This window comes from Halyomorpha halys, unplaced genomic scaffold (assembly GCF_000696795.3).
Source record: "Halyomorpha halys isolate HHAL.00 unplaced genomic scaffold, Hhal_1.1 Scaffold412.1, whole genome shotgun sequence".
Lineage (NCBI taxonomy): Eukaryota > Metazoa > Arthropoda > Insecta > Hemiptera > Pentatomidae > Halyomorpha > Halyomorpha halys.
Window position 1 is genome coordinate 427,101 of NW_027113304.1, and position 14,593 is coordinate 441,693.

A 14,593-nucleotide genomic window follows, 5' to 3' on the forward strand; every position below is an offset into this window, starting at 1 on the left:
TAAATAATTACCTTCTCTCAAGAAATTGAAATAATATAATTAGAATAATTATTCAGTTAAACTTAATGTTGTCCAAATTAATTGATTTAAATTTGTTTTAAAATATAATTAATATCATTCTATTAAGAAAAAAAATCAAGGTGACGAGGAGTGATGAGTGGAAATACCTTACGTAACTATAAGAGAATACGAATGGAAAAATCCATTACCAACAAGAAATTAACTACAGAGGCTGGTTTTAATTTCTAAAAACGTCTAAGCGAGGTAAATAATGAAGGATTTATGATTTTATTTGTTTCGATCCCTCTAATATTTCAAAATATAACTTATTTCGATACTAATGAAAGTAAAACGCAAAATTAAGTTCCATAAAATTGTTTCGCGTTTATTTCCTTTTATGAGTACAAAATATTAATGAAATCAGATCTAAAATTAGGGTGAATAAATTAGTTTTGTTTCGAATAAAACAATTTTCCAAAAAGGAACTAGACAGTATCGTGAGATTAGAAACTTGAAGATAAGGTCACGACAAGGTCGTGAAATAACTTTTACGTTACTTTCATATGCGAATAGAATACAACTTTAAAAACTCTCAACTTGCAAAAAAAAAGTTATGTTCATTTCGCATTAGGCTAAATTATTTTTTGTACAGCCTTTTAAAATCTTGGGCTTACATTTTAAGACTTGGTTAATCTTCGACATACCTTTTTTCTGTACAATGCTTCTATTGTTTTATTAACTTGACAAAAATTGCAGAATATGAAAATTTTATGTCTATTCAATTCTCCATGTCATTTAATGCCAAATTACAACTTTAAAAACAATTGGTAAATTCACCTATATAATATATTACAACAATTAACGCTGAGCTATCGAGAATGAAAAATATCTTTGTAATGCATTGCAGTTATTGTATTGTCAGTTACTTCATACCAATATTTTATTACTTTAATGAAAACTAGTCAAAATTGATGAGTGAAGTATTGTTAGAGAGACTAAAAAAAATGGCGGATATTTCAAAACGTTAAAAACAAAATTCTTGTAGAGCTCCATATGTTGTTTAAAACTACCTAATTAAATATCATTTAAAGTAGAGTAAATCTGTTTAAATATGAGCCATAATTACGTTAAATAGTTCCCTAGATACAATTTTTAAAAAACTAACATTTCACAAATAAAATAACGAAAAAAGTCAGATGTGAATCTATTTTGGGAAAAATGTATCTCAGGAATCACTAGACACTATTTCGGGATCTTTATTTTTTTTTTTTAATGATTCATTTTTTTCTCCTACAAGAGTAAGTCCAAAATAATTAATAATGAATAAAGTCTACAATTTATCGGTACGGTAAGTAATAATTAGATAACAAAAACTCTAGAGTGATCATGTTAACTCATGGTAAAAAGTTCTAAAAAGTTGCGATAAATTTAATTTTTTTTTTAAGTACTTAAAACGTCAGGATTCAAAAACCGAGCAAATAACTTAATTACATAGCCATAATTAATAATGTTATCTAAAATTGACAAAACCTTTATTAAAGCAATTCAAAACGCACTAACCGTATTGCCGTAATCAGAGCACGTTTCGTCGAATGAATAAATACAGATAAGATTGTAAAAGGACGTTCAAATTCCACTGTTATAATTTAACTGTCCGCCCTCTTTAAACTCTTCAATGGAATCGGAATATTCCTAGTTGTTTATAAAATAATACCACCCCTTAGGAAGGCAATGAACTCTTTTTACAGGCAATAACCATTAACGACCGGTAAAAATGCCCCACAAACGGTAAACATAAAAACTTCAACAAATTTTTCTTGGTTTAATGATGAGATGACTATAACCCGTAGGAGTATTTAAGCAGCTATAAAATTATATAGCACTATTATTTATAGTGTATTAAGTTGTATGCATAAAAAGTATCCTTACCTTAATAAACAATAATTTCAAGTCTATTTTGTACGACTTTGAAATCATTTTATTCCTCGTGAAATTCTGATCATAAAGTTCCTAGTCCATTTATTTATTTATTTATTAAAAACATCTTCCATAAAATCAACACAAAAGCAGCTTATTGAAATCAACACATATATTTATAAACCTAGTTTCAAAGTTTCAAATACGTCAAAAACGAAATTTTGAGAAGGCATTCATGTAACAGGTCAAAAGAATTATAAAATAATCCTAACATCGTAGAAATCCTAAATTTTACTTAATAATGATACACATTTTATTCAATATTATTTCAATACGAAGTTTTTGGGTTTCACATTTATTCATGTTCATATTTATTTGTTCATTAAAATAAACTTTTAGGTTATCTAAGGTGAAGGGGTATTATATTTGTTAATTAAATTAATTTGGATTGTTTTTAGTTCACCACATTGAATTGCTAATTAACAACGGTTTAGGTGATCTACAGTTATGTCATCCAAAAGGTCTCAAAAGATGTTATAAAACATTGTTGGACAGAAGTACATAAACAATATCCCAATTATAGTAACAGAGAATGTTTTGCACAACACTGCAATTAATAAAAAATAACAGCATTTTACGTTTGTGTTTGTATTTACATTAACATAATTTATTTTATTAATGTGCATCTTAAATCTAATGTCTATTAGATATGTTCAGTATATATAAATTCTATTTACATATTACAATTTCAGTAAAACGAATTAAATCTTAAAAATGCCATTTTAACTCGATAAATGATTTAAAATTATCTTTATCTATCTAATGCATCGCAAATTTTATTTTGGTTTATGCACATAATAACATTAATTACGTAAAAAAAATTTTTGATCAACCCTGATATTTTTGAAAATGTGATGTATCATAATATATTATAAGTTCATTTAGATGATGTATCTGAAGATAAATTCAACAGCCGAAACGTTGTTAATACACAAATAAACGTGAAGAAAAAAAAAACTTTTTTTACATAACATATTCATAAACGTGCAAGTGTTATACAAAACTATGTAAATGTAATCAGGACAAACATTAGCATAAAAAATGTTTAATCTACAATCTGCTTAGGTTCAAAGACTCCTAAGATATTAGGGATGGGAAAAAAAAGGAAGATCAAATAATTAGAAGGTTATTTACTCGTTTCCATTCCAGTTATATTTAACTCGGCTATTAGGTGTTCAAGGACGGTTTAACAATACCAGGTAATAAAATACGGAGTAGTATACACACTTTTGAAGCAACTAAAAAAGATATATAATTCTTCAGCGTTCATAAATATTAGGACATATCCTTAAATAGTTCAAACAGTATAAAATAATTATTTCAAAATACAATTTTATTTGTTCTAGTAGGATTGAATAGCAATGCACATATCAATAACTTATGGCTTTCTTGAGTTTTATTTTTAAATACACGTTTGAAATAATCCTAATAAATAATCACAAATATATCTATACACAAATGTACATACTTGTTCTATCTCAAAAAAATTAATTGTAGACGAAAAATAGATAAAATAAAAATATCCAACTTCCTGCTCGAATACCAAGGTGCTAAGAACAAATGATAAACGACTTTTGGCAACGCCTAACTGGCGCACCAGCCTAGTAAATATTAATATATTTTTTCTTAAAGTTATTCAAAAAGAAGGTTATCGAAATTTATGTATTGAAAGTTTTATTTATTTTATATTTTGTTTTTGTTATGATGAGTAAGAAATACATTTTTCACCATATAAAATACAAATACAACATAAAATATTTCCTATCAACGAAAGAAACAGACCTCAAAATCATGGTAACCAAAGGTAAATCCCTCCACGAGCACTAGTTAGCGATAAATCTAACACAAAAAATGAGTTACAAGGTTAAATTAGTCTTCAATTTAATTTATTACTTTCAATTTTCATAAAACGTGATGTTATTGAATGATAACACGTGTCAAAATAGGCTAAGCCAAATCAATACCTCTTCCTAATAAAAAATACTTGCAATTATTAATAAAAAATTATCGAAAAAAGGTGGAGACAAAACGTACTCAACTCTCCTACCTTGGCAATGCTTGAATAACAACCCCCCCCCCTCTTTCTATTACTCAGATCTAGAGTTATCTAGATCATTCACTAGAGTTATTTTAATAATAACCTGATTTGTCCGGCATAATTTGACCCAGAAGAAGTCCCTTTAAACAGAATGGCAGTGTTATTCCACCATAGATATATCCATGAATGTAAAATGCTTTCTTATTGTCGATCCTATTCATAAATACCACAATGAGAAGATGATGGAGAGAGTTCATACGTACAAAAGCTAGCCAACTATAAAGCTACACTACTCAACTCTAAACTACATTACCTGGACGATTATCCTCGGTGCCTGCGCAGCGAAGGTGTGGTGCCTCTTGGGTACCGTGGCTGCCGCCCTGGAGGCCCCGCGGCCGGAGCTCGCCCTGTTGACAGGTTTCCTCTGCTGCTGTGGTTGCTGCTGGGGCTGCGTGGGTTGTGGAGGTGGAGTTACTGCCTTCTTCTTGAATATCGACAGCCAGCCAAGCTTACTTTTAGACCCGGGTTTTGTTTCGTCCAGATCCAGTTTAAGTGGACGCATCTTCAGGACCTCTGAGCCACCCTTTAACTTCTTCAGTTGCGACTCGACCATCGTCAGTTCGTTTAAACGTGATTCAATCATTCTCATCGGATCGCCAACGACAACTTCGTCACTACTCTCTGTTGTCGATTTCGGTTCCCATACATCTACTGTGGGTATCACTTGAAATCTTGTACTCTTTATTTTGACTTTAGGCGATTCTTCTTCTCCGAGTTTGATTTTGACCGATGAGGTCTTAAGACTACTGGGTCTGACATCTTCGTCTTCTTCAAGGATCGTATTGAGACTCTGATGCTGGACATCGGCAACCGGCTGTTCGATTTCGATCTTTTCAACAGTAACAACTTCCTCCTTCTCCTCCTGTGCTGCAACTGCTTCCAATGTCTGAGGCTCCTTCTTGATCCATTCATCCCACGTCTTCGGGCTCGATATCCCGATCAGCCGCGGGGACGTCCTACTTTCCTCCATCACATGGCACCTGTGTCACCAGACTGAGCCTTGGCACGGGGTACTCAACGTGGAGGGGGTCCCCCCACCATCGCCGCGGCTCCACCCGCCATACAAGTTCCTCACCATTACGTACACACATTTGCATGCATTACCATCGTTGATTTGATGAACAAAATGAACAAACTCAAACACACAATTAAACACAACAAAAACAAAGGAAATATTCGAATTGACGAGAGAATAAGGGGACAACAGCGAATAATATCTCAAATTTTATCCATGAATAATAAATTTATATTACATTTTATGAATAATAAAAAATACCTTAACTCATTTATCAACATAAAGTTTGAATGGTCTTTGAAACATTTCTGATATTTTTTATCAGTTTTACCAAGATGATTAGTTATCATAAAAAAAAGTTTATGATAACTATAAATGTATCTTACAGTACTGTAGTATTTGGAGAATACAGTACCGGACCTTAATAATAAAAATATTGCATACTACAAATACGCACATAAAGTTCAAATACATTTCACAGTTCATCAAATATTATAATAAAGTTTTGTTATAAAATAACTCGATTGGACGGATACCTAAGCCATTATGTAAATTCAATATACTAGAAGCAAACAGTACATCAAATAGTAGTAAATATTTTTCAGGAACAATTTTGTTGAAAGAAGAAAGTTTGCCCTAATTAGTAACTTGAAAATGAAAAATTCAGTTTGAAAATAAAACAAAACTATTTTGCTAGCGAGGAGTCACCCAATCAACTAAATATCTATCTAAAAGTAAGTTTTAGCATCAAGGTAAATGATTACTAAAAATAATTTTTTATACAAGAAGCAACAGATATTTTTTTCTATAACAAACAAAATCAGAGATAAAAACATAAATGTTTAGAGACATTTAATTACATAAGTATTTAATTTTTATTCAGTGGAAAATCATCTAAAAGGTAGTATGTTAATTTTTAAACAATCAGTGGTTTGAAAATGAAGCAATAGCGATAAAAAATAGTAATGATTAAAAAACAATATAATTCAAACGGTTTAGTCAAATCCTATCAGAATAGTAACAAAAAAAAAAAGAAAAAGAAAATATGGAGCAAACCGCAAATGAATAGATATATATAATGAATGATGAATAGATATTACAAAAACAAAGAAACACTAGTCAAAGCAAAAATAGTACGGATTGATATATACAAAACTACTACAACATTTTTCAGTCAGAATTAATCAAATGGGAATATATTTATGTAACATGTGATTTAAAATAAAAAAAGGAGTAATGTGTGTTAGCATTTGTATCCGTTAAAGGTGTAAAGTAAACATCAATTTGGCGCCCAATTGACCTACATTGATTAAGTAAATAAATTCCAAATGGAGATCTAAACCAACCACTGATAAATAGTAATTTCATTTTCACAAATAAGATTAATGGTATAAAATTGAAGACATACAATATTGCTGGCCTATTAATAATGTATACATGATTTTAAATGGAAAAAGTATCATTTTCTCCCTCTATTCCCTTAATATTTGAATTTCATATTATTGCATTCGGTTATATTTATCATATTATCATACTATTACAACAATTAAAACAAATAGTAAATATAAGTAATTTAATCAATGGTAAATAATTAATAATTTCCATCCATAAACAACATGGTTAATATTACTTAATCATTAATAATTACATGCACTGACAGTTATAAATTCACATGTGCTTTAACCCAATTATCTCACTTTTTTATCTGCTACATGAATAGAAACTCCGTAAACAGGCAAATGAAAGGTAACATACTAGAATGTTCAAACGGCTTAAAGGCCTCTGAAAAACATTTATTTTCCTTTAGAAATAATTTATTATTATTATTATTTTTATCGTCAAAAACTTTTTAATATTTTTGAAACATATTAACCTCATCACTGAAATCATGGTTATCACAAATTCGTATTCGTAGATAGGATGAAGTAGACCTTGAAATTTAGTACACCGAAAATTCTACATTTTCCTCACAAGAAAAAATTGTGATCATCAATGTTGACAGGAAAAAAATTAAGCTTTTAGATTTACTCTGATACATAAGAATAGCCGAACAAAATAAATACATTTATAGAAATGTAGGAAGGTGTTACCAAGTCCAACCTAAAATCAAAAATACTATATAAATCATTTATTTCTTAAATACCACCAAAAATTAAACAATAATATAATGGCTATCACTCTAACAATTTCAAATCCTATTAAAATTTCTTCAATTGTAAAAACTAATGTTCAACTTAATTTCCTATGAAATTTAAGGAATATGTAGCTATTATTTCAGAATTTGGAATAATGCCAAGAGTTAAGAGAAAACAGTACAAAATGGAGATACAGGCAATCTATGCATGATCCATTGGACAACTTAGGAGTAAATCGAAACCAAACATAAGCTGTTACATATTAATACTGGTTTTTATTTGTATTTGGAGAGAAATATTTTATTTTAAGGATAATTTGAGTTAGTATAATTTTTATTTGTTTTCATCAATGTCCATGTATATATATTTTTTTCTGAATGAATGAATACACAAATGGAAGATATATATATAAAAAAAGTTATTTTATTACGTTTTTTATCATTTTTGTTATATATAAAGGGAGAGAGAGAGTCAGATGATTATAGTAACAAAAAAGAGAAAATGAGAACTAACGAAAACAATTTTTTTTTTTTCAACTAACCAAAGAGTAGATTTTATTTATTTTTGTATTTAAAATATTGTAAGATATCCGCATGCCCACAATTATAATAACTTTAGATAATTCAATTTAAAACTTTGTTTTGTTAAATAAAATATGAAAATAATAAATATATTAACAATTAACGAAATTTCAAATGTGCATAGAAACTCTTTGCAACACTCTTTTAAGCAATTTTTAAAATATTAACTAATTTAGGGAATTAAGTCTAGCTGCTGAAAGTAAGCTAAAGAAAAAATAATTTACAAAAAAAAAAAAAACAATATTAAATGAGCATCAAACGTTTACTTTATTTATTTTTAACGAAACGTTAAGATTGTCTATAGTAACTTATTTAATAATCAATATTCATGAAATTTTACAAGTACAAAATTTCACCATAATAAGTTACAATATCATCTAAAACTTCACACAGAATTGCCTGTCTAACGTTCTTTCGAATTGACAATTTAAACTGTTTCATTACCACGGGATGATGGGAGCGACACCTGGTAAAATTGACTCCAAGTTAATTAGTTCCAGAAGATGAAAGGTAACGAACTCACGTTACTGAGTTCCATCTCCCAACATCCAACCACATACAGTCCCTATTTCGCTCATATAAAGCAGTTCTACACAGTTAGTTACAAGTCATATCTAATAAAAGAATCATATCCAGTGGATGAATTATATACTATAGAAAAAAAAGAAAACAAAAAAGGTAATTATTTTTTATTCTTATATATAATTAGCAATTAGTTTGACTAGTATGGTGACAAAAAGAAAAATATGTTATGTACTAATATTTTTATTTTTGCTGAAATTCTTGGTGATTAGTTCCATTGACAATCGATACATATTTAAATCTCAAAATTATTGAGTAATGTAAGCATAACCACACAGCAACACACCAATAAAACACCAAGCAAAATTACAAAAGAAAAACACAGAGCTAATAACATACATGCAAAAACACATGTCTGAGAAATTTAAACAACATAAAAATAATTAAAACAATGAGATAGAAAGGTCATAAAATAAATAAATCGTATTTCCCTAATAGAACATATTTGTGTAAAAGCTTATTACACATATAAATTAATACATTAAATAATGTCATTATTAATCTAACAACCATAAGCTATACAGAAATACAGTAAATGGTAAGTATCCATGTAAACCTAATCCTTAAAGCGCACTGATAGGCAACCCGCAATGCAGCAGAGTACCACTGGTACAACGAATGAAAGTTCCTTAATACAAAAATCAAAGTCGTTGCTGTTAAATAAGTATTAATTAACAGTTTGATTTATCCAGATACTGATACCTAATACACTCTTCATCTTAAGATTAAGAGAAAATATAATACCATTAATCAAAATTGAAAGAAAACTTTTTTTTTTTAAACCAATTTCATTCAATAACATATAAATAATTGAATATATATTGCACTGAAATAATGAGAATTCATATTAAAAAAGATATTTACTTATTTCGGAATCATGATTTTATTGTACTGTACTAGAGGACAGCATCTGTCCGCCTGTTTTTGTTTTTTTTTTAGTTCGGGCTGTATTATTTTTGTAATATCCTATAAGCAGGAAAATAATAAATTTCAAATTAATTTCCCATCATTATTATTATTCCACCTTATATGTAAAATAAAATAGTACACGGTGATAACTAAAATCTTTTTTATATATTGGAGAAGTAATATTTATTCCAATTATATATAAATAAAAAGAAAAAATCCAGAATATTTAAAAAAAGTACACCTAAATATAATGATTAAATGTAATAATTAATACTTCTGAACTAATTAAAAATACAAATTAATTTATGGGAACAACTAACAGTAATGAACAAAAAAAAAAAAAAAAAAACTAGAACATTTTTGCACTGAAGCACTCCTCTCAAAACAAAGGGACCAGTCCGGACCTATTTTTCTAATGACGATACCTATTGTATCCGACCGACCCTTCTGCTCTGTTTTACTGGCATTCTAAGCCCTATTGTCCATGGGACTTTTTAATCTTCACAAATTCTTTAGCACGCTTATTGATACAATGATTTAAATGGATAACTAGTAACGCTAAACTAAGTATTCTCGTATTAATTTACAGAAAATTGAATAAAAATATTCGTAAGAGAAATAAAATACATAAACATCCATGAAAGAGGTATTTCGCAAGCCATAAAGATCGGATATTATGTAGCCATTATTACAATGTCTGCGCCTAAAACTATTGAAAGCCGATAGGGCCGAAGGGCGAACGAGTACAACACGATAATAATTTCCACAATTGTTGAGCGTGCAAGAGTGAGAAAAATTAACTAACTTCAAAAACAAACACAAAAAACTAGAAGCATTAATAAATGGTGAAAGGGTTTCTCAGAACATCAAGAACGGAAATATATAAAAACATTAAAATCCTAACACACCGAATTGTAAATAAGGTTAACTCCAAATAAGACAAAACGCAAAAAGAAAGATAATGAAAACAATTTTTTTTTTTATAGTGAGCCATAATAATAAAAAATTAAAACTTTATTAAATCATATCAGCTAACACAGATTCTAGTTGATTAACATAATAATAAATGATAATAGATAACAATTTTATACGCCCACAATAAAATATAACTAACATGACAGGTATACAGGAGTAAAGCAAGCATTGGTAATAATCTTCATTTGAAATTGGATGACAATATTTTACACAAATAGATCCCTAATTAGTTCCATTTAAGGACTTCTTCAAGTAAACTTAGACGCCCGTTATCACAAAGTTTGCAATAAGCTTACTGAGATATCCTTAGAGTGCAGTAAAACCTTTTGAATGAGGTGTGAATGTGAGCTTCTTCCCGAGTAAATGTGTGTAGCGTTTTATCACTAACGTAATGAGGTAAAATCATGTTAGAAATGTTAGTGTGAATGAAAAACCGGTATTTTTTAATTTATTTTTTTTAATGTATAATTTCTTAAGTTTATATAAATTAACTTCACCTAACATTTTTGCTGAGCAACATTGGAGTTAACAAAAGGGATAGTTACAAGTAGGGGTCATCACGGGTAATGCGACCTGAAGAGTTTAATGACCCACTGTTCAAGGCCACAAGGACTATAGAAATCACAGCTCTCACCAAGTTCTCTTGGGAGTAGACAATGTTAAACCCATTTAATACAAAAAAATTTAAAATCTTATACTCTTATTCGTATTTATGTATTATTAGTATGTATATTATGTAATAATAATGCGGTGAAGTGAACCATGGATTGCATAGCAGATATCTCGTCTAATAAAAAAATCACCAATTACCGATTTTCTTAACAACCTCTCATCCGGAGAAGTTACAACTTATTGAGAGATGTAAAATCTAACACATTTCCAACAATTTCAATAGTACTTATAGTAGGCCTTTTGAATATTCCCTGAAATTTACCCCCTTTCCTAAACATTTTTGGAAAACCAATTTAAGGTACCTATCCATTCATAATCTACTTTATTATACCGTAGTCTTGAAGAATGTATTTATATTGAAAAAAGATAGTTGACCGTATGAAGTAGATTGGAGGAAGATAGTCCAGGTGGCTCTCAATAAAGGTTTCAAAATAATAACAATAAATAGTATTTTGTTACTATGTTGAAACCTTTATTGACCGCCACCCGGACCCTTATTGACCCTTCCTCGAATGAACTTATACATCGAAACCTAAGCAAAACAAAAGCAAAATCTATATTTTAATCCCGTTCATAGTAAGTACTCGTTTATCTTTGATAAGAATTTTCAAAACGTTAAACTAGTCCAAAATTCATTGGTACATACAGATTTCAGAGAGAATAAATTTTAATACTGGCTAAGGAACTAAGTGAAAATAATGATAATTTTACGCTGAGTGCCGAAATTGAGACATTGGTGTACAAAGATAATTTTAAAAAACACAATACAATGTTTCTATATATGGTATGAATAAGATCCTAATACAATACAAAAGCATATAACTAAAGTACTTGAGCGTTACCAAGAATGATTGTAAATAATAATAATTCTTAAAGATGAATTCCAGGATCATAATACATGATAAGGCCAACAACCATACTCGATCAAGGCCGTACTGCATGAGAATATCTCGCAAGGACATCAAAACGTTTTAAAAAACAAATAAGCACAAGGAGAAGAATTTAAAACTGCTAAATTCTACCAGTTATAAAAAAGAACATTATCAATGAACAGAAAAATGGCAATTACAATAAAAAATAAACGTTGAACCATAAAGGAATTGAACATGTTATATCAAGTTGTTGTTCAATTATATTTCTTTTCTGCAGATTTTTTTTTCTAAAATTAAACCTGGCAAATTAACCTAATGAAGGTTTGGTAGTGAATTTCCTTTCAGGAGTGTGAAGTTGAATTAATTATAATTAATTGATAATTCATGATTACTGCTGTTTCTTCTTTTAGTCATAGCGCTGTTTTAAAGCCAAACCCTTCCTCAATGTTAATCTAACGCAAAAATAATTATACAAACCGGACTGGTAGTTCCTTTGGTGTATTATTCAAAGGAAAAAATTCAAACAGCTTAAATATTACATTTATATGGCTCATTTTAATTTTTTAACAAAACAATTCAAAAACCATGATAGTCATGTACATAAAATTTGTTAATCGGTTGAGAAGTTCACAAATAACTTAAAAAAACGGTCTAATCTATTATATATTAGTATTAACATTAATTATTTAATTAAAGAGTTCCTATAAAGGAAATTAATATCCCTAAACGAAAATTCCTTTATATAAGGGGATGAAATGAAATTCAGTTAATTCAAATCGTATAGATAAAAAATTTAAGCTAAGAAACTGCAACGCTAATGACGGTAAAAACGAGAACTGAGATAAAATTGTGGTTCCCGTGCATGCCGCTAGGATGAGCTGCGATGCTCCCCAGAACGATTCCTGCCCACGTGCCCACCTCGTCTCGTTTGAATAGCGCGCCTCTGTGGTCGTCAGACCTGATTGGTACTCCGGGCCGTTCGTGGGAGGTGGTCGCGGATGTACTACATAACGGTTATGGTGATGTCTGTGGTCATTGATTGGGGAGGGCGATAGAGTTTCATTCAGTTACTTTCCAATTATCTAGACCTAGGAGAATAAATAATTAAATTTGAAATAAAATTAAAAAAATTAATATTAAACATCAATCACAATAATGAAGGATCACATTGTTAAAATAAAACTACACCACAGTTACATTATTAAAATTATATGTTTTCATAAATACTACAACTCGAAATAATTGTTATTAGTATAAGTCTTTTTTTTTTTTTTTGTGGCTTTACATACAAAATTAATTTTTTTTTTTTAAATACTATATTAAAGCTAGTCATAATAAATAAAATATTAATGAACACAAAGTCTAAAACTGGTCAACATCGATTTTAAGCCAGAGATTCTATACGTCAAGTTTTAATTTATGACAGAAAGAAATTGTTTCACCAAAAAAAGTTTGCACATGTAAAATTATAATTGTATTTCAAACTTTAAACGATATTTTTCGCAATGTTTTCAAATGTTATCAACTTTGAACCTGATAGAATTTTATAAAATTTGTTTATTTCCAGAAATATCGTCGTGCTTTGTACAAGACTTGTAAGAGAAATGTTGTGTGGAATAAATTCGATGTAATTAACTTATATCTTATGGCTAAATCAAGAAGTGCTAGGGTTCCGCTTAAAAACCATTCTAGTTTCTTTATAAGTACCAAATCAAGTTAATTTCTTTTTGGACCTGTGAAATATTTTATATCAGATTTTGAAAGAAATTTGATTAAGAGTATTCTCTCTCAAAGAATATAGGAGATTCCTCAAGAGCCATTCTAAATCATGAAAACGGTCAGGGACAAATTCACTAAAGAATCGCAACTAAATCTGGAGGCAAACTCAACATTTCCACCTTAAACATAAGCTATGCGTTCATCCTCAATTACCTCAAATCATTCATTACAACATCTCTGACGAATGGAAATGATGCTATCTGCAAGTCTGACATTACGAAGACGTGCCCATTATCCTTAAAATGGTATTTCAAGAGGCAAAATGCAGTAGTTATCGACTAATTTTATTATATTAATCCTTTTTAATTGTAATTAAAACAGGATTTGACACATTTATAATAATTTGATAGAAATAAGTGCCCATTAATCTTAATAAATTTTTCATTGTTTAATGATTATATTTAATAATATTATGTAGCGAAAGGTTTTATTGAAATTATAAAATATCCCACAAATAATAATTTAGAAAAAAAAAAAGTTTTTCAAGTACGTAAGTAGAGGTAGCTTCCTCACTGTTTTATTTCTTTTTTAAATTTATTTTCTTCTCCGAAAATTATTTCTCTTAGAAATTGTTCATTTCATGAAAACTTTTATAATTTTTTTTGGTTCCGAACGTGTAAACATAAGCAGTAGACGAAATCTGATAGAATTGGCTCTATACACTCTTTGCACCAATTCCTAACTATTCTCTAAAATTGGGCCAAATCGGACGAGCCGTTACAAAAATATAGGTGTGGCGAGGAGGGAAAAAAAGGGGGAAAAAAAGACAGAGAGAAACAAAACACGTTTGCATAAGAGAAAGTAGTGGAGGAAATATGAAAAAAATCTATGTAGAAAAATTTAACTAAATTATAAATTTGCCTACATACGAACAGACATAGAATCCACATCATTTCTAGATTTTTAAACGTAAAATGCAAGCAAGAAATGCCTATTCTGAGGACATAATTTATTTTTATTTCCCGCATTTATTAAAAATAAAATAAAAAAAAAAGCAA

The 14,593-nt window shown here is 29.2% G+C and overlaps 1 protein-coding gene across 11 annotated transcripts in view; it reads right to left on the bottom strand.

Moving 5' to 3' along the window:
* The window catches only part of LOC106682411 (serine/threonine-protein kinase MARK2), a 308,181-nt gene that overhangs the window by 209,267 nt on the left and 84,321 nt on the right, over positions 1-14,593 (bottom strand). For 8 of the 11 annotated variants that reach the window (XR_010844374.1, XM_014423235.3, XM_014423234.3 and 5 more), the window contains exon 2: positions 4,329-5,055. The exons of the other annotated variants lie outside the window; for them this stretch is intronic. Coding sequence is in view for 7 of the 8 variants with exons in the window: in XM_014423235.3 (XP_014278721.2) it covers positions 4,329-5,055 (727 nt within the window). In the remaining variant the exon portion in view is untranslated. The remainder of the gene's footprint in view (positions 1-4,328; positions 5,056-14,593) is intronic. 11 annotated transcript variants of the gene reach the window in all.